At 37.1% G+C, this 23,802-nt stretch overlaps 1 protein-coding gene across 10 annotated transcripts in view; it reads right to left on the bottom strand.

The window, feature by feature from the left end:
• NOL4 (nucleolar protein 4) overlaps nt 1-23,802 on the bottom strand; it is a 417,551-nt gene that overhangs the window by 121,016 nt on the left and 272,733 nt on the right. For 7 of the 10 annotated variants that reach the window (XR_009250991.1, XM_058692391.1, XM_058692393.1 and 4 more), the window contains 2 exons: nt 1,087-1,266; nt 154-345 (listed from right to left, as the gene is read on the bottom strand). Coding sequence is in view for 9 of the 10 variants with exons in the window: in XM_058692391.1 (XP_058548374.1) it covers nt 154-345; nt 1,087-1,266 (372 nt within the window). In the remaining variant the exon portion in view is untranslated. The remainder of the gene's footprint in view (nt 1-153; nt 346-1,086; nt 1,267-23,802) is intronic. The other 3 variants (XM_058692399.1, XM_058692392.1, XM_058692398.1) reach the window with 1 other exon arrangement.

Here is a 23,802-nt window from a genome sequence, read left to right as displayed (position 1 = left end):
GAAGGGGGTAAAAACAAACAAGCAAACAAAAACCCCTTTGACCTGACATTATGGAAAAAATAAAAAAGACACTAAGATGAAAAAAAAATAGTGTCATGGTTTACATGTGGGATTTTGATGGAATCTAGGGCTGTGTTTTAATTCAAAACTCACCATCTCAAAACCACTTCTTTTCATCCGCCTGCAGGACTTGAGGTAAGTACGTATACGTTTTCTGGCACGCTCTTGATACTCAGGGAACTGTCGCCTGCATGAGTCAATGATAGCCTGGATCTTTTCTTTGGGCTGCTTAGAGATTGGGACCATTCGGTCCAAGTTTTCATCTACAAACAGCCTGACAAACATCTGTTGGCAAGAGGGAGACAGAGGAGAAGGGTTTGGAGGGCTGCTCTCTGCTGTTCCTAGCTTCCTGTCTTGATTACCGATAGGAAAATACTCTTTTCTGCTTTATGCACTGGAGAACTTTGCAATGGAAAGCCAGAGATCTTAAGCAAACACCTTTTAAAGGCTTTTTAAATGGTTGGATAAAAAAAAAAAAACTAGAGAGAAAGAGAGAGAGAGGCAGACAGACAGACAGACAGACAGAAAAGTATAGACTATCATGTAGGAAAAAAAAATTCAGGAAATAACAGCAGACTGTGACAATTAAGCACCCCATAAAATTCTCCATTAATGATCAGTATGGCTGCTACATTGCTACCCTGCACAGTGTACTAATCTCTGATAACAAGGGGGACTCTTTTGTCATGCATAATTAGATAAGCCAGGAAGGCAAAAGAAATAACTGATGACAGGCATACTCTTGCGAGGAATAAGCGGAGACCCCCTCATCCTCTAGGTAAACATGCATACTCACACAACACAAATCCAGTTTTCAGCTCACATTTGGCTGTAAAATTCTAAACAAAACCCAGCAATTCTGGTGTCTGGTTGGCAAAGAGAGTTTCATGTACTTTTTAAATCCTTCTGTAAATTAAACAAACACGTCTCTAGAATATCCACGTTTACCAACAAGCAACAACATGAAAGTGAAGTGGTAAAAAGTAACCCACAGGGGCGGGGAGGGGGGGCGGTGGTGGGACTCACATTGAAAGCTTTCAGCCGCTCTGCCTCAACGCCATCAGTCTCGTTAACTTTCTCAGAATCGTCGTGGTCATCGTGGTCGTCTTCATCCTCATCGCCCCTGTTTAGAGACAGGTCCTCGGCACCTCGGTCTACACTCTCATTTTTGCCAGAGTCGTAGCTTGAGTAGCTGTGTGCGGGAGACTGAAAAGAAAGTGGGGGGAGGGGGGATTGCTGCTTTGAAATTCATCACATAGCTTATAAATTTTATTTTAAAATTTCAACTATTACGTAAAAATCTTGTTGAAAAAAGTTAGTGCCAGAGTTGGGGCTGTTTTCATTTGAATCAAAAGTAATTGCGACTAGATTAAAAATTCATTTCCCAAGATACACCAGCCACATTTCAATAGCTGCATGGATCATTTCTATCACTGTAGGAAGTTTTTACCAAATTTGGCTTTTCAAGAGCAAAGATAGTTTCCACTCAATGTACATAGTCTAGAAAAGAGAGAAAAAAGAAAAAAGACAGGAAAGCCAACCTATAATCACTTTTGCAAGAGAATCATTGAATCATATATTCTTAGAAACAGAAATGACCTCAGAGCTTAGTCAATTTAACTGCTTTAGTATTTTTTAAACAGATTAGGAAACTGAGGGGTGGATATGTTTAATTACTTTGCCCAAGAAGGACTATACAAAATATTGATACCAGGCTGCTATTTATAAACCACAGGCTTGAAAATCAGTTTTTAAAAGGTCTGTGAGTCTTAGGATGGCATCTAACTTTGGTCTAGAGAAAAGGAACCAGGTATCCTCTGAATCGTCTTTTAAGTCGAATGCTTTCTAAAGCTTAGTAGATGAATGCCAACCAACAGTTTTCACAAACTTTGATAATTGTGTTCAAGAGCAACCATGGGTCCCACCGTGGAAACTTCTACTTCTTTGTCAGGGAAGTACCTTTTCCTTTCAGAAATAGCTTCTGCTTCTCCAGGCAAAAGTGCCATTTATAGGGCATCAGCCTTCTCTAACCTAGAGGTGCCCCAACTTTACCCCTATGTAACTGAAATCAAGTTGAATCCCACAGGACTAAGCAGAACAAGATTCCTAATAACATCATCTGAGATTCTAGATTCAACTGTGCCTGAAATTCACCCACAATTGAATTCAGCTGTGTGATACTGTACATCTTCTACACCACCCCCTTAGTTTTTTTTCTTTGCCTAAATCTGAGTTTTAGTCCTTTGCAATTTAGTCTGGAGTGGTACAGAAATTATTATAAGTCCAGATGAACAACCCAAATTTCACATACGGTAATTTAGGTACAAAGGTGGCCTCAGCTAAATGGATAATATCTCTGTCAACAGCGGCAGCATTTTCCAATTAACAAAGTAAAAGGCTTTAGAAAGAACTTTACAATGGAAAATTTTAAATCAGCAGTGTTCAAAAATGCCTGTGTGCAATGATAACGTATGTGTAGTATGTTTTAAAGATCACACTACTATTACTACATAATCAGAGGAAGAATAATAAAACTAGAATAGGTCACTGATACTAAAAATAAAGCTAAAATGGGGGTGCCTGGGAGGCTCAGTTGGTTAACCGTCTGACTTTGGCTCAGGTCATGATCTCACAGTTCATGGGTTCAAGCCCCATGTCAGGCTCTGTGCTGACAGCTTGGAGCCTGGAGTCTGCTTCGGATTCTGTGTCTCCCGCTCTCTCTCTCTCTCTCTGCCCCTCCCCTGCTCACTCTCTGTCTCTGTCTCTCTCTCTCTCTCAAAAATAAATAAAACATTAAAAAAATAAAGTTAAAATTTAAAAACCAGTATATTTGACACTATATCATTGTAATATTATAAGAATATTTCAAATTGTTAACAAGGTAGATTTACCAAATAAAAACATGAAGCAAATATTCCATAGGTTTGAAAAATACAGCATATATATTTTTTTAAATGCTAAAGTACAACATTTTAAGTGTTATAATACACTCATATGAATGCAAATAAGCTGGGCTAATATATTCTATTGCCATGTGAAACACGCAACCTAGCCATCTGCTATAAATAGAACCATTTGGAATGATGTAGGATTTATACCTCTAGTCCCTTTAGCTAAAAAAAAATCCAGTCTTACAGATCTGAGAATATTCAGAATCTAAATCTAAAGCATAATCAATTTTTCCCTCTACAATATAAACTGAAATTTTTATAACTCTGAATCGTTTCTCAGCTGGAATGTCATTTTCTGCCTCTGCCACTGTTGAAGACAGAACTAGATTTCAAGGCCACTCTGAGTAAATTCAATTTCCACAGATTCCCTCTTCTACCTCAGTCTACTTCAATGTTTCTCTAAACTGTGAACTCTTAATATGCTATGGCATTTGACATAAAATTAAAGACTATCATTGCTCTCTACTTCTCATGTTAATTTGCATTTTCTTTTAAGCTACATGGAGACAGGAATCTCAATAGCACATGACCTTCTGCTTCTTCCCTACAGCAACAAAGAAATGCTCTCTACAGAAATAGCACTTAAGACTTTTTGCAGGACCCAATTTTCTACAAAACTATTTGGTCTTTAAAAATGGAGGAATGAAGACAAGCCACAGATTGGTAGAAAAAATTTGCAAAAGGCACATCTGATAAAGGACCATTAATCAAAATATACAAGGAACACTAAAAACTAAATGATAAGAAAGAAAACAACCTGATTAAAATATGGCCAAAAACCTTAAGAGGTACCTCACCACAGGAGATAATCAGAGGGCAAAGAGGCCTATCAAGAGAGGTTCCACAACATATGTCATCAGGGAAATGCCAATTAAAACAAGGAGATGCCCTTATAGGGCCAAAATCTGGAACACTGTCAACATCAAATGTTGATGAGGATGACGAACAACAGGAAATCATTCATTGCCAGTGGGAATGCAAAATGGTACAACCACTTTAAGACAGTTTGGCTTTTTCTTTCAAAATTAACATACTCTTCTCATATGGTCCAGCAGTCATATTCCTTGGTATTTACCCAAGGAGTTAAAAACTATGTCTACACAAAAAACTGCATAGGGATATTTAGAGCAGCTTTATTCATAATTTTTAAAATTTAAAAGCAGTCAAGGGGCGCCTGGGTGGCTTAGTCGGTTAAGCATCCGACTTCGGCTCAGGTCATGATCTCGCAGTCTGTGAGTTCGAGCCCCGCGTCGGGCTCCATGCTGACAGCTCAGAGCTTGGAGCCTGCTTCGGATTCTGTGTCTTCCTCTCTCATTGCCCCTCCCCCACTTGTGCTCTGTCTCTATCAAAAAATGAATAAATGTTAAAAAAATTTTTAAAAAAGCAGTCAAGATGTGCTTCAGTAGGCGAATGGAGGCATAAACTGTAGTACATCCAGGTAATGGAATATTATTTGATACTAAAAAGATATGAGCTAAAAAGTCATGAAAATACATGTTACCAAGTGAAAGAAGCCAACCTAAAAAGGCTACATATCACATGATTTGAACTACAAGACATTATGTAAAAGGCAGAACTATGAACAGTAAAACGATCAGTGGTTACCGGGGGTTGGGGTGTGAGGAGGGACGAATAGGCAGAGCATGGAAGCTTTCTAGGGCACTGAAAATACTCTATAGGATACGTGTCATGATATATTTGTACAAACCCATAAAAAGTACAACACCATGATTTCTAATATAAACCATGGACTTTGGGTATCTATAATTCATCAAGGTAGGCTTATCAATTATAACAAATGTACCACTCTGGTAAGTAAGGTTGATAATGAGGGAGGCTATACATGCCTAGGGGCAGTGGGTGTATGGAAATCTCTATACCTTCCTCTCAATTTTGCCATGGGGCCAAAGGTGTATTTTTGCCTTAATTATATACTCCATTTTTTTCCTTTCGACATAACCTGTGGCTCTCCTTAGCGAAGACCTATTAAAAATACATTTGCTCTTCCATTTTCTAACATTTTTACCACCCTAATAAAACTGCCAGCTCTGGACCTTGAACCCCATCCCCCACCTCCACCCCCCCCCAAAAAAGGAAGCTCCATCTGTTTGCTTACTCTGTGGTCAGAGCATATAGAATGGCTAAGACAGCAATATCACAGTGCTTGATAGGAGATGCAGCTGAGGCTAGAGGGGCCATTTCTGATATATGCAGCCAAGGAAAATAAGGAAAAACCTTTCATTTCTTTATTATACCCTAAAAAAGGGAAGAATCTCATGAATTTAGTGCCAGGCAATCATGGTTTCATTATAGTCTGTATGTAGCTCTGTCACAGCACTGATCGTGAAGTCTTATACAAGTTAGCTTATATATCCATCTTCCACAAGACTAAGAGTTACTTGAGGTTGGAGACACTTCAAGACCATGACTTTTCCACCTTTATAACCTTGGACAATGTCAAGCACATAGTGGGAATAAAGTAAATGTTTTCTGAGTGACTGCTTACACATTAGAGCTATACAGAAAATAATTTGAATTAATTTTTTAAATGGCAATTTAGAAATTTGGCCAGTTACTTCTTTTTTGGTCAAGTTATAATTGATATACAATATTATATTGGTTTCAGGTATATAACAATGATTTAATATTTGGATGTATTGCAAAATGATCCAAATAATTCTAGTTAACCTCTGCAACATAGGCAATTATAAAATTGTTTCTTGTGATGAGAACTTTTAAAATTTACGTTAACAACTTTCAAATATACCATATAATATTATTAACGATAGCCACCATGGTGTATATTACATCTCTAGGACTTACTTTATAACTCAAAGTTTGTACCTTTTGACTCTCTCCAACTATTCCCTACCCACTGCACTTCCAAAACGTTTTCTCTATCTCTGAGATTGTTTTCAACAGTCCACCTGTAAGTGAGATGATTGGTATTTTCCTCTCTTTTTACTTAGCAGAATGTCCTCAAGGTCTATCCATGTTATCACAAATGGCAAGATTTCCTTCTTCTTATAGCTGAATAATAATCTATTGTATATATATACACTACATTTTCTTGATTCACTCACCCATCAATGGACACTTAAGTTGCCTCCATGTCTTGGGAATTATAAATAATAATATAATGAACAAGGGAATGAATATATCTTTTACAGCTAGTGTTTTAATTTTCTTTAGACAATTATCCAGAAGCAGAATTGGTGGATATGATACTTCTATTTTTGACTTTTTGAGAAACATCCATACTGTTTTCCATAATGGCTATACCAATTTACATACCCACCAACAGTGCACACGGGGGGTTCCCTTTTCTCCAAATCCTAGCCAACACTTGTTATTTCTTCTGATTGTAATGGTAGCCATTCTAACAGGTGTGAGGTGATAGCTCATTGTAGTTTTGATTTGCATTGCCTTGAGGATCAGTGATGTTGAGCATCTTTTCAGATGTCTATTGGCCATACGTACACCTTCTTTGGAAAAATGTCTACTCAGATCCTCTGTCCATTCTTTAATTGGATTGGTTTTTTGTTTTGTTTTGTTTTGTTTGTTTTTTGGTGTTCTTTATGTATTTTGGATCTTAACTTCTTATTGGATATATAATTTTCAAATATGGTTTCCCATTCAACAGGTTGCCTTTTTGTTTTGTTGGTTTTCTTAAGTGTGCAAGAGCTTTTTAGTCTGATGTAGTCCGACTTGTTTACTTTTGCTTTTGGTGTCACATCCAAAAACACATCACCAACACTGACATCAAGGTAATTACTGCCTGTATTTTCTTTCAGAGTTTCATTGTTTCAAGTCTTATATTCAAGTCTTTAATCCATTTTGAGTTTGTTTAGGTGTATGGTGTAAGATAGTGGTTTAGTTTCATTCTTTTGCATGCAGCTGTCCAATTTTCCCAACATTGCTTATCGAAGACATGGTCTTTCCCCGTTGTCTATTCTTGGCTTTATCCTAAGTTGACCATACACGCATGGGCTTATTTCTAGTCTTTCTATCTGTTTCACTGATCTGTGTGTCTGGTTTTTAAAAAATTTTTTTTAATGTTTATTTATTTTTGAGACAGAGAGAGACAGAGCATGAACGGGGGAGGGTCAGAGAGAGAGGGAGACACAGAATCTGAAACAGGCTCCAGGCTCTGAGCAGTCAGCACAGAGCCCGACGCGGGGCTCGAACTCACGGACCGTGAGATCATGACCTGAGCTGAAGTTGGACGCTTAACTGACTGAGCCACCCAGGCGCCCCTGTGTGTCTGTTTTTATGCCAATGCTATACATTTTTAATTACTACAGCTTTGTAGTATATATTGAAATCAGGGAGCATGATGCCTTCAGCTTTGTTTTTCTTTGGCTATTTGGAGTCATTTATGGTTCCATACAAATTTTAGGATTACTTGTCCTACTTCTATGAAAAATGCCATTGGAATTTTCACATATTTAAATAAATTTAACTTATTTGATAACGATTGTATTGAATCTCTAGATTACTTTGGGTAGTATTGACATTTTAACAATATTATTTCTTCCAATCAGCATGGAATATCTTTCCATTTGTTTGTGTCAGTTTTAATTTCTTTCATTGATGTCCCAAATTTTTTAGTGCATAGATCTTTCACTTCCTTGGTTAAGTTTATTCCTAAGTATTTTTTTAATGTAATTGTTAATGAGATGGTTTTCTTAATTTCTCTTTCTAATAGTTGGTATTAGTGTAAAAAAACAAAAATTTTTTTTAATTGAAGCATAGTTGAAACACAACAGATGTATACTGATTTGGTATCATGTAACTTTACTGAATTCATTCAGCTTTTTAAAAATCTTATTCATTACTGAATAAAATGGGCAATCTTAGAAAAATTAAAGATATGAACAGTATAGAAGCAGTGGTTTTCAAAGAGTTCCTGCTATATCAGTAGTAAGTGCATCTTCTGGTAACTTATTATAAACACAAATTATTGGCCCCCATCCAAGACCACCTGAATCAGGCACTTTGGGGCTAAACCCAGCAATCTGTGTTTTAACATGCCTTCCAGGATATTCTGCTGCATTCTCAAGTGTGAGAACCAGTATCCCAGAGCTAACTTCCACTTATATGAAATAAGACAGATAGAACGGCAAGTTAAATGACACCAGGGAAAACAGATAAAACCCAAATACGAGACATTGTATACGACAACTGACTTCAGTTCTGTAAGAAGTGACACAAGAAAAACAGGTGACATATCAGAAGAGATTTAAGAAGCATACAGATATACCTTGTTTTATTGCATTTTACAGATACTGTGTTGTTGTTGTTGTTGTGGTTTTTACGAATTGAAGGTTTGGGGCAACCCTGTGTCAAGCAAGTCTATCAGCACCATTTTTTCCGACAGCGTTAAGCTCACTTTCTGTCACACTTGGTAATTCTTACACTATTTTCAACTTTTTCTTCATTATTATAGTTGTTATGGTGATTTGAGATCAGTGAACATTGAGGATACTATTGTAATTGTTTGGGGGGGGGGGCGTCACAAACCATGCCCATAGAAGACAGTTAACTTAATTGAGAAAGTCTGTTGTGACTGCTCCACTGACCAGCTGTTCCCCCATCTCTCTCCCTCTCCTTGGGCCTTACTATTAGCTAAGATAACAATATTAAAATTAGTCCCATTAATAATCCTATAATGGCTTCTAAGTGTCAACTGAAAGAGTCACTTGTCTCTCACTTTAAATCAAAAGCTACAAATGATTAAGCTCAGTGAAGAAGGTGTGTCAAAAGCCGAGACAGGCCAAAAGCTAGGTCTCTTGTGCCAAACAGTTAACCAAGCTGTGAATGCAAAGGAAAAGCCCTTGAAGGAAATTAAAAGTGCTCCTGCAGTGAAGACACAAATGGTTAGAGAGTAAAACAATCTTATTACTGATTTGGAGAAAGTTTAGTGGTCTGTATAGAAGATCAAAACAGCCATAGCATTCTCTTAAGCCAAAGCCTAATCCAGAAAAGGCCCTAACTCTCTTCAATTCTATGAAGGCTGAGAGAGGTGAGGGAGCTAAAGAAGAGACGTTTGAAGCTAGCACAGAGGTTGGTTCATGAGGTCTAAGGGAGGAAGCCATCTCCCTAACATCAAAGTGCAAGGTGAAGCAGCAAGCACTGACATAGAAGGAAATTATTCAGATGACCTAAGAAAATAGAGATAGCTATACTAAATAACAAATTCTTTTTTTTTAATTTTGTAATGTTTATTTTATTTTTGAGAGAGAGAGAGACTGAGCATGAGCAGGGTAGGGGAAGAGAGAGAGGTAGACACAGAATCTGAAGCAGGCTCCAGGTTCTGAGCTGTCAGCACGGAGCCTGACACAAGGCTTGAACTCACGAACTGACTGAGCCACCCAGGCGCCCCTAAATAACAAATTTTTAATGTAAGATGTAACAGCCTTATATTGGAAGAAGATGCTATCTAGGACTTTCATAGCTAGGTAGAAATCAATGCCTGGCTTCAAAGCTTTAAAGGATAGGCTGACTCTCTTGTTAAGGGTTATAATGCAGCTGGTGACTTTAAGTTGAAGCCAAAGCTCATTGACCAGTAGGATAATCCTAAGGTCCTCAAGAATTATGCCAAATCTATTCTACCTTCACTTTATAAATGGAAAAACAAAGGCTTGATGACAGCACATTTGTTTACAACATGGTTGATTGAACATTTTAAGCCCAATGTTGAGACCTGCTGCTCAGAAAACCAGATTCCTTTCAAAATAATACTGCATTTTGGTCACAATGCATCTGGTCACCCAAGAGCTCTAATGGAAATGTACAATGAGATTAATGTTTTTATGCCTGCTAACACAACATCTATTCTAGAGTCCACAGATTAAGGAGTCATTTTGACTTTTAAGTCTTATTATAAGAAATACATACCATAAAGCTATAGCTGCCATAGACAGTAATTCTTCTGATGGTTCTGAGCAAAGTAAATTGAAAACCTCCTGGAAAGCATTCACCATTCTAGATGCCATTCAGAGCCATTTGTGATTCATAGGAAGAGGTTAAAATATCAACATCACAGGAGTGTAGAAGCTGATTTCAGTCCTCATGGGTGACAATGAGGGGTTCAAGACTTCAGTGGAAGAAGTAACTGCAGATGTGATATTAATAGAAAGAGAACTAGAAGTGGAAGTGGGGCCTGAAGATGAGACTGAATTGGTGATTTATTTTATGATAAAACTTGAACAGATGAGGGCTTGCTTCTCATGGATGAGCAAAGAAAGTACTTTCTTGAGATGGAATCTCTTCCTGGAGAAGATGCTGTGAAAGTTGTTGAAATAACAACAGAAGATTTAGAATATTACATAGCCTTAGTTGGTAAAGCAATGCTGGGTTTGAGAGGATGGACCCCAATTTTGAAAGAAGGTTTGCGCTCAAACGCTATCAAACAGCGCTGTACGAGAGAGAAACTGTTTGTAAAAGGAAGAGTCCATTAATTTGGCCAACTTCATTGTTATCTGAAGAAATTTCCAAGGCTACCCCAACTTTCAGCAACCACAATCCTGATCAGTCAGCAGCCATCAATGTCAAGGCACAACCCTCCATCAGCAAGAAGATTACAACTCACTAAAAGTTCAGATGATGATTTGCATTTTTTAGCAATGAAGTGTTCTTTAATTAAAATATGCACATTGTGGGGTGCCTTGGGTGGCTCAGTCACTTAAGTGTCCTACTCTTGATTTTGACTCAGGTCATCATCTCATGGTCATGAGATGGAGCCCTGTATTGGGTTCCCTGCTAGGGCATGGAGCCTGCTTAAAGATTTTCTTGCCCTCTGCGACTCCCCTGCTCACACTCTCAAAAAAAAAAAAAAAAAAAAAATCACATTGTTTTTTAGACATAATTCTATTGCACACTTAATAGACTATGGTATATTGCAAATATAACTTTTTTATGCACTGGAAACCAAAAATTTATTTGCTAGCTTTATTATGATACTCATTTTATTGTGATGTTCACTTTGCTGTGATTTCCTGGAACTGAACCTGTAACGCATCTGAGGTTATGCTTTTAATAAAATTAAATGTGCTGACTTTGCTTGTATCATGATTCAAATAAACCCAATGCAAAAATTTTGAAAAACATTTGGGACTATTTGACTATCTATGGAGGGTATTACATGATAACATTGAATTCTTATTAATTTTACAAGAGGTAAGACCTAACATTTGGTTAAGTAAATGTTTATGTAAGAAAATGCCCACACTTGTTAGAGACATGAATTTAGGTATAAGAGATGAAATGACACAGGTATCTGAGATTTGCCTTAAAATACTACAGAAGAAAGGAAAAAAGTGAAAAAAAGCATGGAGTCTTAATCATTGTTGAATATGGCTGACGGATATTAGCAGTTCTGTGTATTATTTTCTCTATTTTTCAATACACTTTAAACTTTCAAAATAAAATTTAAAATTTGTAAGTTTTAGTTTGGTGTCTCTTCCATTTCAAGTATTTTTCATAACAATAATTCATGAAACATTTAAAGAAGCATTAATCTATGCTCATAGCAGCATTCTAGGCTCATAGGACTGACTTGACACAGGTTTTTTGAGGCCTGAAAGTTAGAAAAGTTGGAGACAGGGCACACTTATTTGAAAAAATTAGATACAAAGAGATATAATAAGAGAAAAAGTAAATTATGAAACTAAAAAGCTTATAAATGCTACAATCATCACAAAATGCAAAAAAATAATATTTCAGAAATTAAGTAACTCCTTAACACATCTCTGTAATACTGTTTCACATTTCTTGGCTGCATGCTCTTTGATTGCTTCTTCATATGACAATTATTTCGTATTATCATATCCTATTGAGAACAGAAAAATGATTCTGTCTTTACTTCAGTCTGTCTGATGGAAACGTGTCTTGTACTGTTGATAGTTTAGAAACTTTCCTTTGCTCTTCAAATTAATTATTGCTAATATCATGTAAATTGTTACATTGTTTTCTGTCAGGGAAACCCTCAATCAAGTTCCTTTTATGTCTAAACCATGAATTTTTAGAGCATTTCAAGTTTTCCTAGGAAGTGACTGATGTCTTCATTAAAGTGACATTTTATGAGTTTGTTTTCTTAATATTGGCATTTTCTGTCAAATTCAATATGAAATTTAAATCTTCTCCCAATGTGTTAGTATCTTCTCCCAATGTGTTAATTCTTCTTCATTAGTTGCATTTTTCTTATTCCTATATACTGCCTTTAGTAAGATCTGAAATTATAAGTCAGTTACTTCCAGTGTCAGAATGTCTATTGATTTCCCTTCTCTTTTTTAGAATATTTTATCTCAGTTTTCTTTCAATAATTTATTAAATAAGTATAAAGACAAAATGATATAGTCATCATATATTTCAAATTAGGCATTTGTAACTTCTCACTTGTTTTATCAAAAAGATTTTTTGGGGCACCTGGGTGGCTCATTTGGTTAAGCATCTGACTCTTGGTTTTGGCTCAATTCATGGTCTCATGGTTCATGGTTTTGAGCCCTGCATCAGGCTCTGCACTGATAGCATGGAGGCTGCTTGAGATTCTCTCTTCTTCTCTCTCTGCCCCTCCTCTGCTCTATCAAAATAAACTTCATAAAAGATTTTTCTATATGATAGTTGAAACGTTATATTTCGCTATGTGAAAAACATACAAGATATCTCTGTATTACTACTAAAAACTGCATGTGAATCTGCAATTATCCATTTGTATAGCCCTGGATTGGTATGTGTTATTGTATGGTTTGGTTTCTCAACAAGCTGAAGCAGGGGCTAACTCTACCTACCAGTATGCCCACAGCAGCTATAGCTAGGCTTCTCAGCCAGTTACACTGGGGCCAGCCCTGCCCAATGGTGCACTCACAGTAGTTGCAATTGCTCATTGCAACTGGTCATTGCAACTGGCCAAGCCCAGAAAAAGCCCTGCTCATCAGCATAGCCACAACAGGAGGGTGCACACGGCCCATACAAAGGATGCCCCTGGAGCACATGATTATAGTGACCAGGGAGGTTGTATTATGGGCCCCTTGGATATCTTCTACATAAGTCCACTACTTTCAAGACCAGGAGATATAGATGACTTATTTAATACATAAAACAAACACAGAAAGTCACATAAAATGAAGAAACAGAGACACATGTTCCAAACAAACAAACAAAGCAAGACAAAACCTCAGAAAAAAGAACTAAATGGAATAGAGATAAGCAATCTGACTCATGAGGACTTAAAAGTAATGGTGATAAAGATGCTCACCAGACATAAAAGTGGATGAACTCAGTGAAAACTTCAACAAAGACATATAAAATATAAAAAAGAATGAATCAAAGCTGAAAAATACAACAAATGAAATTAAAAATACACTAGAGGAAATCAAAAGTAGATTAGAGGAAGCAGAAGAATGGATCAGCAATCTGGAAGACAGGGTATTAGAAATCACTCAAATTGAACAGCAGAGAGAAGGGAAATTTTTTTTAAAGGAGGATAGCTAAGGGACCTCTGGGACAGTATCAAGCATGCTAACATTCACATTATAAGGGTCACAGAAGGAAAAGACAAAAAGGGGCAAAAATTTACAAGAAGAAATAATAGCTGAAAACTTCCCTAACCTGATAAAGAAAATAGATGTCGTAGTTCAGGAAGCACAGAGAGCCCAAAACAAGATGAACACAAAGAGGTCCACACCAAGAAAAATAATAAGTAAAATGCCAAAAATTAAAAATAGAGAATCTTTTTTTCACAGTTATTTTTGAGAGACAGAGCACAAGTGGGGGAGGGGCAGAAAGAGGAGGAGACACAGAATCTGAAGCAGCTCCAGGCTCCAACCTGTGAGCACCGAGCCCCATGCAGGGCTTGAACCCACAAACCATGAGATTGTGGCCTGAGCCAAAGTTGGATGCTTAACTGACTGAACCATCCAGGCACCCAAAAAATAGAGAATTTTAAAAGCAGTAAGAGAAAAGCAAGTAATTCTATAACAAGGGAAACCCTATAAGGCTATTACAATTGATTTTTCAGTAGAAACTTTATAGGCCTGTTGGGAGTGACAGGATAAACTCAAAGTGCTAAAAACAAAAACAAAAATAAAAACAAAAAACAAAGAACAAAAAAATAAAGCCAAGGTTATTCTACCTGGCAGGTATCATTCAGAATTGAAGGAGGGATAAAGAGTTTTCCAGACTCCCTCCCACCCCCCAAAAAAGTGTTAAAGCAGTTCATCACCACTAAGCCTTAAGATTAAAAAGATTTCTTTCAATGGAAGAGGTCATAAGTACAAGTAAAAATAATTATGAAAGGAAAATTTTTCACTGATAAAAGGAAACATAGTAAAGGTAGAAGATTAATTACTTATAAAGCTGTTATGTAGGTTCAAAGATAAAAGTAGTAAATCAATTACATCTATAAAAATTAGTTATGAGATACACAAAATAAAATGATGTAACATACGAGATTATATACATAAAATGTGGGGAGGGAGAAAGTAAGAATATAGCGTATTTAGAATGTATTTGAACTTAAGTGACCATCAACTGAAAACAGACTGCTACATACATATGTTATTATATATTAACCTAATGGTAACCACATGCCAAAAACCTGTAATAAATACACAAAAAATAAAGAGAAAGGAATCCAAGCATAAGGCTAAAGAAAGTTACCAAATCACAAGGGAAGAAAGCAAGAGAAAAAGAAAGGAACACAGAGAACTATAAAAACAACCAGAAAACAACTAAGAAAATGACAATATGTACACACCTAACTTTAAACATAAATGGACTAAAAGCTTCAATCAAAAACAAAGGGTGAATGAATGAACTGAAAAAAAGAAAAGAGGTAGGGGAGCAATACTTACATCAGACAAAACAGACTTTAAAACAGACTGCAACAGGAGACAATGAAGGGTATTACATAATGATAAAGGGATCAATCCAACAAGAGGACAAAATAATTTTGTTTATCTGTACACCCAACTATGAGCACCTAAATATATAAAGCAAATATTAAAGACATAAAGTGAGAAATTCAAAGTCATACAATGACATTAGGGACTTTCACACCCCATTTACATCAATGGACAGATCACCCAGACAGAAAATCAGTAAGGAAATAGTTATTTGTAATGACACATTAGACTAGATGGACTTAATAGATTATTAGAGAACACTTCATCCAAAATGAAGAGAACAGACATTCTCAACTGCACATGAAACATTCTCCAGGATACATCATGTGTTAGGCCATGAAACAAATCTTAATACATTTGAAAAGACTAAAATCAAATCAAGCATCTTATCTACTCAAATGGTATGAAACTAGAAATCTGTCACAAGAAAAAAAAGATGGAAAAACAAAAATACATGGAGGCTAAACAATATGCTATTAAACCAATAAGCAAATGGAGAAATCAAAGAGTAAATTAAAAAATATCTGGAGACAAAAGCAAATGGAAACACAACAGACTAAAATCTTTGGGATGCATCAAAAGCAGCTCTAAGAGAAAGTATATAGCAACACAGGCACACCTCAAGAAACAAGAAAAATCTCAAACAAACAGGTTAGGCGTACACCTAAAGGAACTAGAAAAGGAAGAGCAAAACCCAAAGTTAGTAGAAGAAAATAATAGAGATCAGAAAAGAAGTAAATGAAATAGAGACACATATAACAGAAAAAAAATCAATGGTGCTTTGAAAATATAAAATGCACAAACCTTTAGCCAGACTTATCAAGAAAAAGAGAAGACTCAAAACCACAAATGAAAGAGAAATTAGAACCAACACCACAGAAATACAAAGGATTATATAAGACTACTTCAAAAATTTATATGCCAACAAATTATACAATATAGAAAAAATAGATATATTCCTAAAAACATCCAATAATTCTAAACTGGATCAGGAAGAAATAGAAAATCTAAACAGATTTATTACTGATTCAATTTTGTTACTAGTAATAGGAAAACTCCCAACAAATGAAGGTGTGGCATGAGATGGTTTCACAGGTGAATTCTACCAAACATTTACAGAAGAGTTAATACTGACCTTTCTCAGCTGAGAGGAGCTAAGACAGTGTAGTAAGAAGACCCTAGGCTTATCTCATCCCTCAAACACAGCTGGATAAATATCAAATCATTCTGAATACCCAAGGAATCAATCTGAGGACTGACAGAACAAACTGTACAACCAGAGAGAGAGCGGAGACCACACCGTGGAAGGAAGGAGGTGCAGAAATGTGGTTATGGGAGAAATGGATCATGGATACTGCAGAGGAGTGGGAGTCCAGGTGGAGAGAGAGGAGACAAAAGGACAGAGGGGTGCACAGGAGGTTATACAAAGAAAACACTTTTCCAAAGCCATTGACTGGGAAAACAAGAGGAGCTGATTTTCATGAGATTTTGCAACCAATAGGGATCAAAGACTAGAGTTTTAGAGGTCTATGGAGTGGCTGATATAGAGCCCTGAGGGTGCTGCAGTGCTCCTTTACAGAAGACAAGCAAGTAACCTGGAGGGGGGACAGCACAATCTGAGCATCACCTAAATACACTGGGAGATATGATTCCTCCTTGCGGTGCATCTGAGAAACATGACATTGCCTCTTTGGAAACAAAGGAACCAGTGGGTGCCATTTCCCTCTTCTACCTCTCAGCATAGATGCAGACACACAAGTTAATGGTGGCTAACCTGGACACTGGATCTTTACTGTGCTTTATTACAAAAATATTCTCCTGTGCTCTGGGGTGACTGACCTTCTGGGTCAAACCTGTATCAGTTCCAGCATGAAAGACCTTCCCCCAGAAGACCAGCATGGATACTGCCACACCAGGTCCCTAACGTTTTGAGTTTTAAAAGTCAGCAGGCCTGGCTGAGACAGAGTCAAAAGTGCACTGTACTGCTCCAGGTGGGCAAGCAACTTGGACACAGTGTTAAGGCGATGATCTGAAAGACATCTGAGACACCCAAGGGGAAACTGTTCTGTCTTCTTGGAGGGATTGCTTGATAGTAGCACGTGAGAACTCTCATCTCTGGGGAAGAAGGAGCTGGCTAGCACCATTTCCCTCCCTCACCTATAGCATGAACTAACTTCAGTAAGCAGCACAGGGCCAACAATGGTGGCCTAAAACACTTACAGCAAGCCCTGCCCACCCTGTGCTCTCCAGGTGCTGCTTCTCTCTGGCCAGTGTGCCTGAGAACCAGAGCAGTGGGCTCCACCCCCCAAAAGACCAGCACAAATCCCTGCCACACCACATCTACTGAACATAGAGTTCTGCAAATCTTCAGCTCTAGTGAAAATAGCATCAAGTCTCTTTTAACAAACAGACCAGAGCACACCCAGTTAAAACTCACCACACTCTGGACAAGGTCCAAACACTCCCCACTTCAGGAAAGCAAAAACTCTGCAGAGGATTGGCCTAAGGGACAAACCAGTCAAAACACAGCAGCAGAGACATGCAGCACCAGACACACTTCCTGAAGCGCCACAACCTGGACAGTATGTGACTATTTCTGCGTAAAAACATTACTCTCAGGAGCAGGAAACATACCAGGCTTTCCTAACACACAGAAGAAGACAGATATATAAGCAAAATTCCAGGACAGAGGAACTCATCCCCTAAGAAATAACAAGAAAAGGTCATGACTAAGAATCTAATTGAGACAGATATAAGTAATATGTCTGATCCAGAATTTAAAACAACAATCATAAGGATACTAGCTGGGCTTGAGAAAAGTATAGAAGACACCAGGTAATCTCTCTCCACAAAGACAAAAGACTTAAAAACTAGCCAGGCTTAAATTAAAAAATTCTTAAATTAAATTAAAATAACAAAGATGCAAAATCAACTGTTGTAACAACGACAAGGGTGGAAGAAGAAGAGGAATGAATAAGTGATGTAGAAAATAAAATTATGGAAAATAATAAAGTTGCACAAAAGGGGGAAAGAAAATCTTAGATCATGAAGCCAAACTTAAGGAACTCTGTGATTCCATAAAGCATAACAACATTTGTATCCTAGGAGTCTCAGAAGAAGAAAAGAGGGAAAAGGGGGCAGGAGGTTTACTTGAACAAATAATAGCTGAAAACTTTCCTACTCTGAGGAAGGAAAAAGACATCCAAATCCAGGAGGCAGAGAGAAGTCCCATCAAAATCTACAAAAGTAGGCCAACACCAAGACATATTATAGTTAAATTTGCAAATTATAAAGAAAAAATCCTAAAAGCAGGGAGACAAAAGAAGTCCCTAACTTACCAGAGAAGACAAAGTTAGCAGAAGATCTCTCCACAGAAACTTAACAGGCAGGAAGGAGGTGGTATGATATATTTAACACTCTGAATGGGGAAAATAAGCAGTCAAGAATACGCTATCCAGCAAGGCTATCATTCAGAATAGGAGATAAAGAGTTCCCCAGACAAACAAAAACTAAAGGAGTTCGTGACCACTAATTCAGCCCTGTAAGAAATATTAAAGGGTACTCTCTGAGTGGGAAATAAAGACCAAAAGTGACAAAGACTAGAAAGAAACAGGGAAAATCTCCAAAAATGACTTAACAGGTAATACAATGGCATTAAATTCATGTCTATCAAGAATCACTCTGAATATAAATGAATTAAATGGTCCAATCAAAAGACAAAGGATGTCAGAATGGATTAAAAAACAAGACCCATCTACATGCTGCCTACAAGAGACTCATTTTAGACTGAAAAACACATCCAGCTTAAAAGTGAGGGGATGGAGAAACATTTACCATGCAAATGGACATCAAAAGAAGGCTGGAGTAGCAATATTTATATCAGACAAAATAGATTTTTAAACCAAAGACTGTAACAAGAGATGAAGAAGGGAAATACATCATAACCAACAAGATCTAACAATTATAAATATTTATGCCCCTAACTTGAAAGAACCCCAAATATATAAAACAAACGTAAAGAAACTCATTGATAATAATAATAGTATTAGATTTAACACCCCACTTATAGCAATGGACAGATCATTTAAGCAGAAAATCAACGAGGAAACAATGGCTTTAGAATAACATACTGGAGCAGATGGACTAAGCAGATATACCCAGATCATTTCATCCTAAAGTAGAATACACATTATTTTCAAGTGCACAGGGGACATTCTCCATAACTGATCACATATTAAGTCACAAATCAGGCCTCAACAGTTCAAAAAGACTGAAATAATACCATGCATATTTTCTGACCACAGTGCTATGAAACTTGACGTCAACTACAGGAAAAAATTTGGAAAGACCAAAAATACAAAGAGGCTAAAGAACATCCTATGAAAGAATGAATTGGTCAATCAAAAAAATAAAGAAGATATAAAAAAAAAATACACAGAAACAAATGAAAATAAGAACACGAGGGTCCAAAACCTTGGAATGCAGCAAAGTGGTCATAAGAGTGAAGCATACATCAAGTCAGGCCTAACTCAAGAAGAAAAAGCCCATTCATGAGTGCTCCACACTCATAACCTAATCACCTCTCCAAAGCCCCACCTCTTAGTATCACACTGAGGGTTAGGATTTCAACATAGGAATTACACGAGGACACATTCACTTTGTAACACTGCTCATCTGGGGAACACACTTATAGAAGCTAGTGTATTTTTCCCCCCACGGTAATCCAAATAACCGTAGCCATCATGAGCTCCATGAAATCTTCGTAACCTTTAAGATTATTTTTTCTTTATAAGACATTTATCCATTTTATAAATCCCAATAAATAAGGTCTTTCTTCAAAATAGTTTACAAGTGAGATCCAACATGGCAGAGAAATAGGGGGATCCAAAGTTCCCTTGTCCCTCAGACACAGCAGTCTTAAGCCCAGAGGACTCTGAATTCCAAGAGTCCAGGCTGCTACGTGACAGAGTATCTCCAGGGGCCCATGGGGACAACCTGGCAGGCCATAGGGCTACTTCAATGAACAATCAAAGCACACCTGGTGGAGGGTCCAAAACATCACTATAAGTAGGGAGATAAAGCAACCAGAGTCCCAACAACAGACAACATGTAACACACTCCAAAAAACACTTCCTGAAGAGCCAGGCACAAAACAGGGCATGACCACTTTTTAATATAGTAGTGCTCCTGCTAGGAATTTACCCAAGCGATACAGGTGTATCAGGGCATAAGGTGTATACAGATGCATAAGGGCACTTGTACCCCAATGTTTATAGCAGCACTCTCAACAATAGCCAAATTATGGAAAGAGCCTAAATGTCCATCAACTGATGAATGGATAAAAATATTGTGGTTTATATACACAATGGAGTACTATGTGGAAATGAGAAAGAATGAAATATGGCCCTTTGTAGCAACGTGGATGGAACTGGAGAGTATGATGCTAAGTGAAATAAGCCATACAGAGAAAGACAGATACCATATGGTTTCACTCTTATGTGGATCCTGAGAAACTTAACAGGAACCCATGGGGGAGGGGAAGGAAAAAAAAAAAAAAAAGCAAAGAGGTTAGAGTGGGAGAGAGCCAAAGCATAAGAGACTCTTAAAAACTGAGAACTGAGGGTTGATGGGGGGGTTGGAGGGAGGGGAGGGTGGGTGATGGGTATTGAGGAGGGCACCTTTTGGGATGAGCACTGGGTGTTGTATGGAAACCAATTTGACAATAAACTTCATATATTGAAAAAAATAATATAGTAGTGCTCACAGGTGCAGGACATATAACAAGCTTTTAAAACACATAAGGGACAGAAAACTAGCCAAAATAATGAAATGGAAGAATTCTCCTCAAAAGAAATTCCAGAAAGAAATGAGAGCTAAAGAAATGATCAAAACAGATATAAACAATATAACTGAACAAGAATTTAGAATAATAGTCATAAGATTAATCTCAGAGCTTAGAAAAAGCATAGAAGACAGCAGAGAATCTATTGCTGCAGAGATCAAGGAACTAAAAACTAGTCAGGATGAATTAAGAAATGTTGTAAGTGAGGTACAAAATAAACTAGATGTGGTGACAGTGAGGATTGAAGAGGCAGAGGAGAGAATAAGTGAAAGAGAAGATAAAATTATGGAAAAAGATGAAGCTGAGAAAGAGATTTAAAAAAAATTCTAGACCATGAGGGGAGAATTAGAGAACTAAGTGATTCCATGAAACAATAATATCCGTATCATAAGAGTCCCAGAAGAAGGAGAGGGAGGGAGGGAGGGAGGGAGAGGGAGAGAGAGAGAGAGAGAGAGAGAGAGAGAGAGAGAAGGGCAGAAGGTGTACTTAAACAAATCATAGCTGAGAACGCCCTCAATTTGGGGAAGAAAACAGACATTGCAATCTAGGAGTCACAGAGAACTCCCTTCAGATGTAACAGGAATCTATCTTCACCACATACCAGAGTGAAACTAGCAAAATACAAAGATAGAGAATTCTGAAAGCAGCTAGAGGCAAACAAGGGTAGACACATAAGGGTAGTAGCAGACCTCTCTACTGAAACTTGGCAGCACAGAAGGGAGTAGCAGGAAATATTCAATGTGCTGAATAGGAAAAATATGAACCCAAGAATCCTTTATCCAACAAGACTGTCATTCAGAATAGGAGAGATAAAGGTTTTCCCAGACAAACAAAAACTTTAAGAGTTTATCACCACTAAACCAGCCCTACTAGAGATCCTAAGGGGGACTCTGTGAGTGGAATGTTACAAAGACTACAAAGGACCAGAGACATCACTACAAGCATGAAACCTACAGATAACACAATGACAGGAAATCCATATCTTCCAATAATAATGCTGAATGTAAATGGATTAATGCTCCAATCAAAAGCCATAGTGTATCAGAATGGATAAAAAAACAAGACCCATCTATTTACTGTCTACAAGAGACCCATTTTAGACCTGAGGACACCTTCAGATTGAAAGGTGATGGAGATCCATCTATCATGCTACTGGAAGTCAAAAGCAAGCTGGAATATAACCATATTTATATCAGACAAACTAGATTTTAAACTAAAGGTTGTAACAAGAGATGAAGAAGGTCATTATATCATAATTATGGGATCTATCAAGAAGAGCTAACAATTATAAATGTTTATGTACCTGATTTGGAGCTCCCAAATATATAAAACAATCACAAACATAAGCAATCTTATTGATAAGAATGTGGTAATTGCAGGTGACTTTATACTCCACTTACAACAATGGGCAGATCATCTAAGGAGAAAAATCAATAAAGAAACAATGGCTTTGAATGATACACTGGGCCAGAGGGACTTGACAGATATATTCAGAACTTTTTATTCTAAAACAGCAGAATACACATTCTTCTCAAGTGCGCATGGAACATTCTCCAAGATAGATCACATACTGAATCACAAAACAGCCTCAATAAATATAGAATAATTGAGATCATACTACAAACACTTTCAGATCACAATGCTATGAAACTTCAAATCAACCAAAGGAAAAAGCTTGGAAAACCTCCAAATGTATGGAGGTTATAGAACACCCTACTAAAGAATGAATGGGTCAACCAGGCAATTAAAGAAGAAGTTAAAAAAATATATGGAAAAAAATGAAAATGAAAACACGACAGTCCAAACTCATTGGGATGCAGCAAAGGCAGTCCTAAGAGGGAAATACATTGCAATCAGGCCTATCTCACGAAACAAGAAAAATCCCAAATACAAAATCTAAACACACACCTGAAGGAACTAGAAGCAGAACAGAAAAGAAACCCCAAGGCCAGCAGAAGGGAAATAATAAACATCAGAGCAGAAATAAACAATATAGAATCCAAAAACACCAGAACATATCAACAAAACTAAGAGCTTGTTTTTTTTGAAAAAAATAAAATTGATAAGTCTCTAGCCAGAATTCTCAAAAGGAAAAGAGATAGGACACAAACAGACAAAATCACAAACGAAAATGGTCTTATCACAACCAACCCCTCAGAAATACAAGCAATTATCAGAGAATACTATGAAAAATTATATGCCAACAAACTGGACAACCTGGAAGAAATGGACAAATTCCTAGACACCCACAAACTCAAAAGAACTAACCAAAACTCAAAAAGAAAGAAATAGAAAATTTAAACAGACCCAAAACTAGTAAAGAAATTGAATCAGTTATCAACAATCTCCCAACAAGGGTCACAGACTCTTACCAGATGCTTAAAGCAGAGTAAATACCTATCCTTCTCAAGCTGTTCTGAAAAATAGAAATGGAAGGAAAGCTTCTAGACTCATTCTAGGACATCAACATTACCTTGATTCCCAAACCAGACAGAGACTGCCCCCAAAAAGGAGAATTACAGGCAAATATACCTGATGAATATGGATGTAAAAATTCTCAACAAGATACTATCAAATCGAATTCAACAGTATATAAAAATAATTATTCCCCATGGTCAAGTGGGATTCATTCCCGGGCTGCAGGGCTGGTTCAATGTTTGAAAATCTATCACTGTGATACATCACATTAATAAATAAAGGGTAAGAATCATACAGTCCTGTAAACAGATGCAGAAAAAGCATTTGATAAAATACAGCATCCTCTCTTAACAAAAACCCTCAAGAAAGTCGGGATAGTAGGAACATACCTAAACATCATAAAAGTCATATATGAAAAGCCCACAGCTAGTATCCTCAATGGGGAAAAACTGAGAACTTTCCCCCTGAGATGAGGAACATGACAGGGATGTCCACTCTCACTGCTGTTGTTTAACATTGTATTGGAAGTCCTAGCAACAGCAATAAGACAACAAAATGTAATAAAAGGCATCAAAATTGGCAAATAAGTCAAACTTTCACTTTTCACAGATGACCTGATACTCTG

This window comes from Neofelis nebulosa, chromosome 11 (assembly GCF_028018385.1).
Source record: "Neofelis nebulosa isolate mNeoNeb1 chromosome 11, mNeoNeb1.pri, whole genome shotgun sequence".
Taxonomy (NCBI): Eukaryota; Metazoa; Chordata; class Mammalia; order Carnivora; family Felidae; genus Neofelis; species Neofelis nebulosa.
This window is presented reverse-complemented; position numbering and strand designations above follow the sequence as displayed.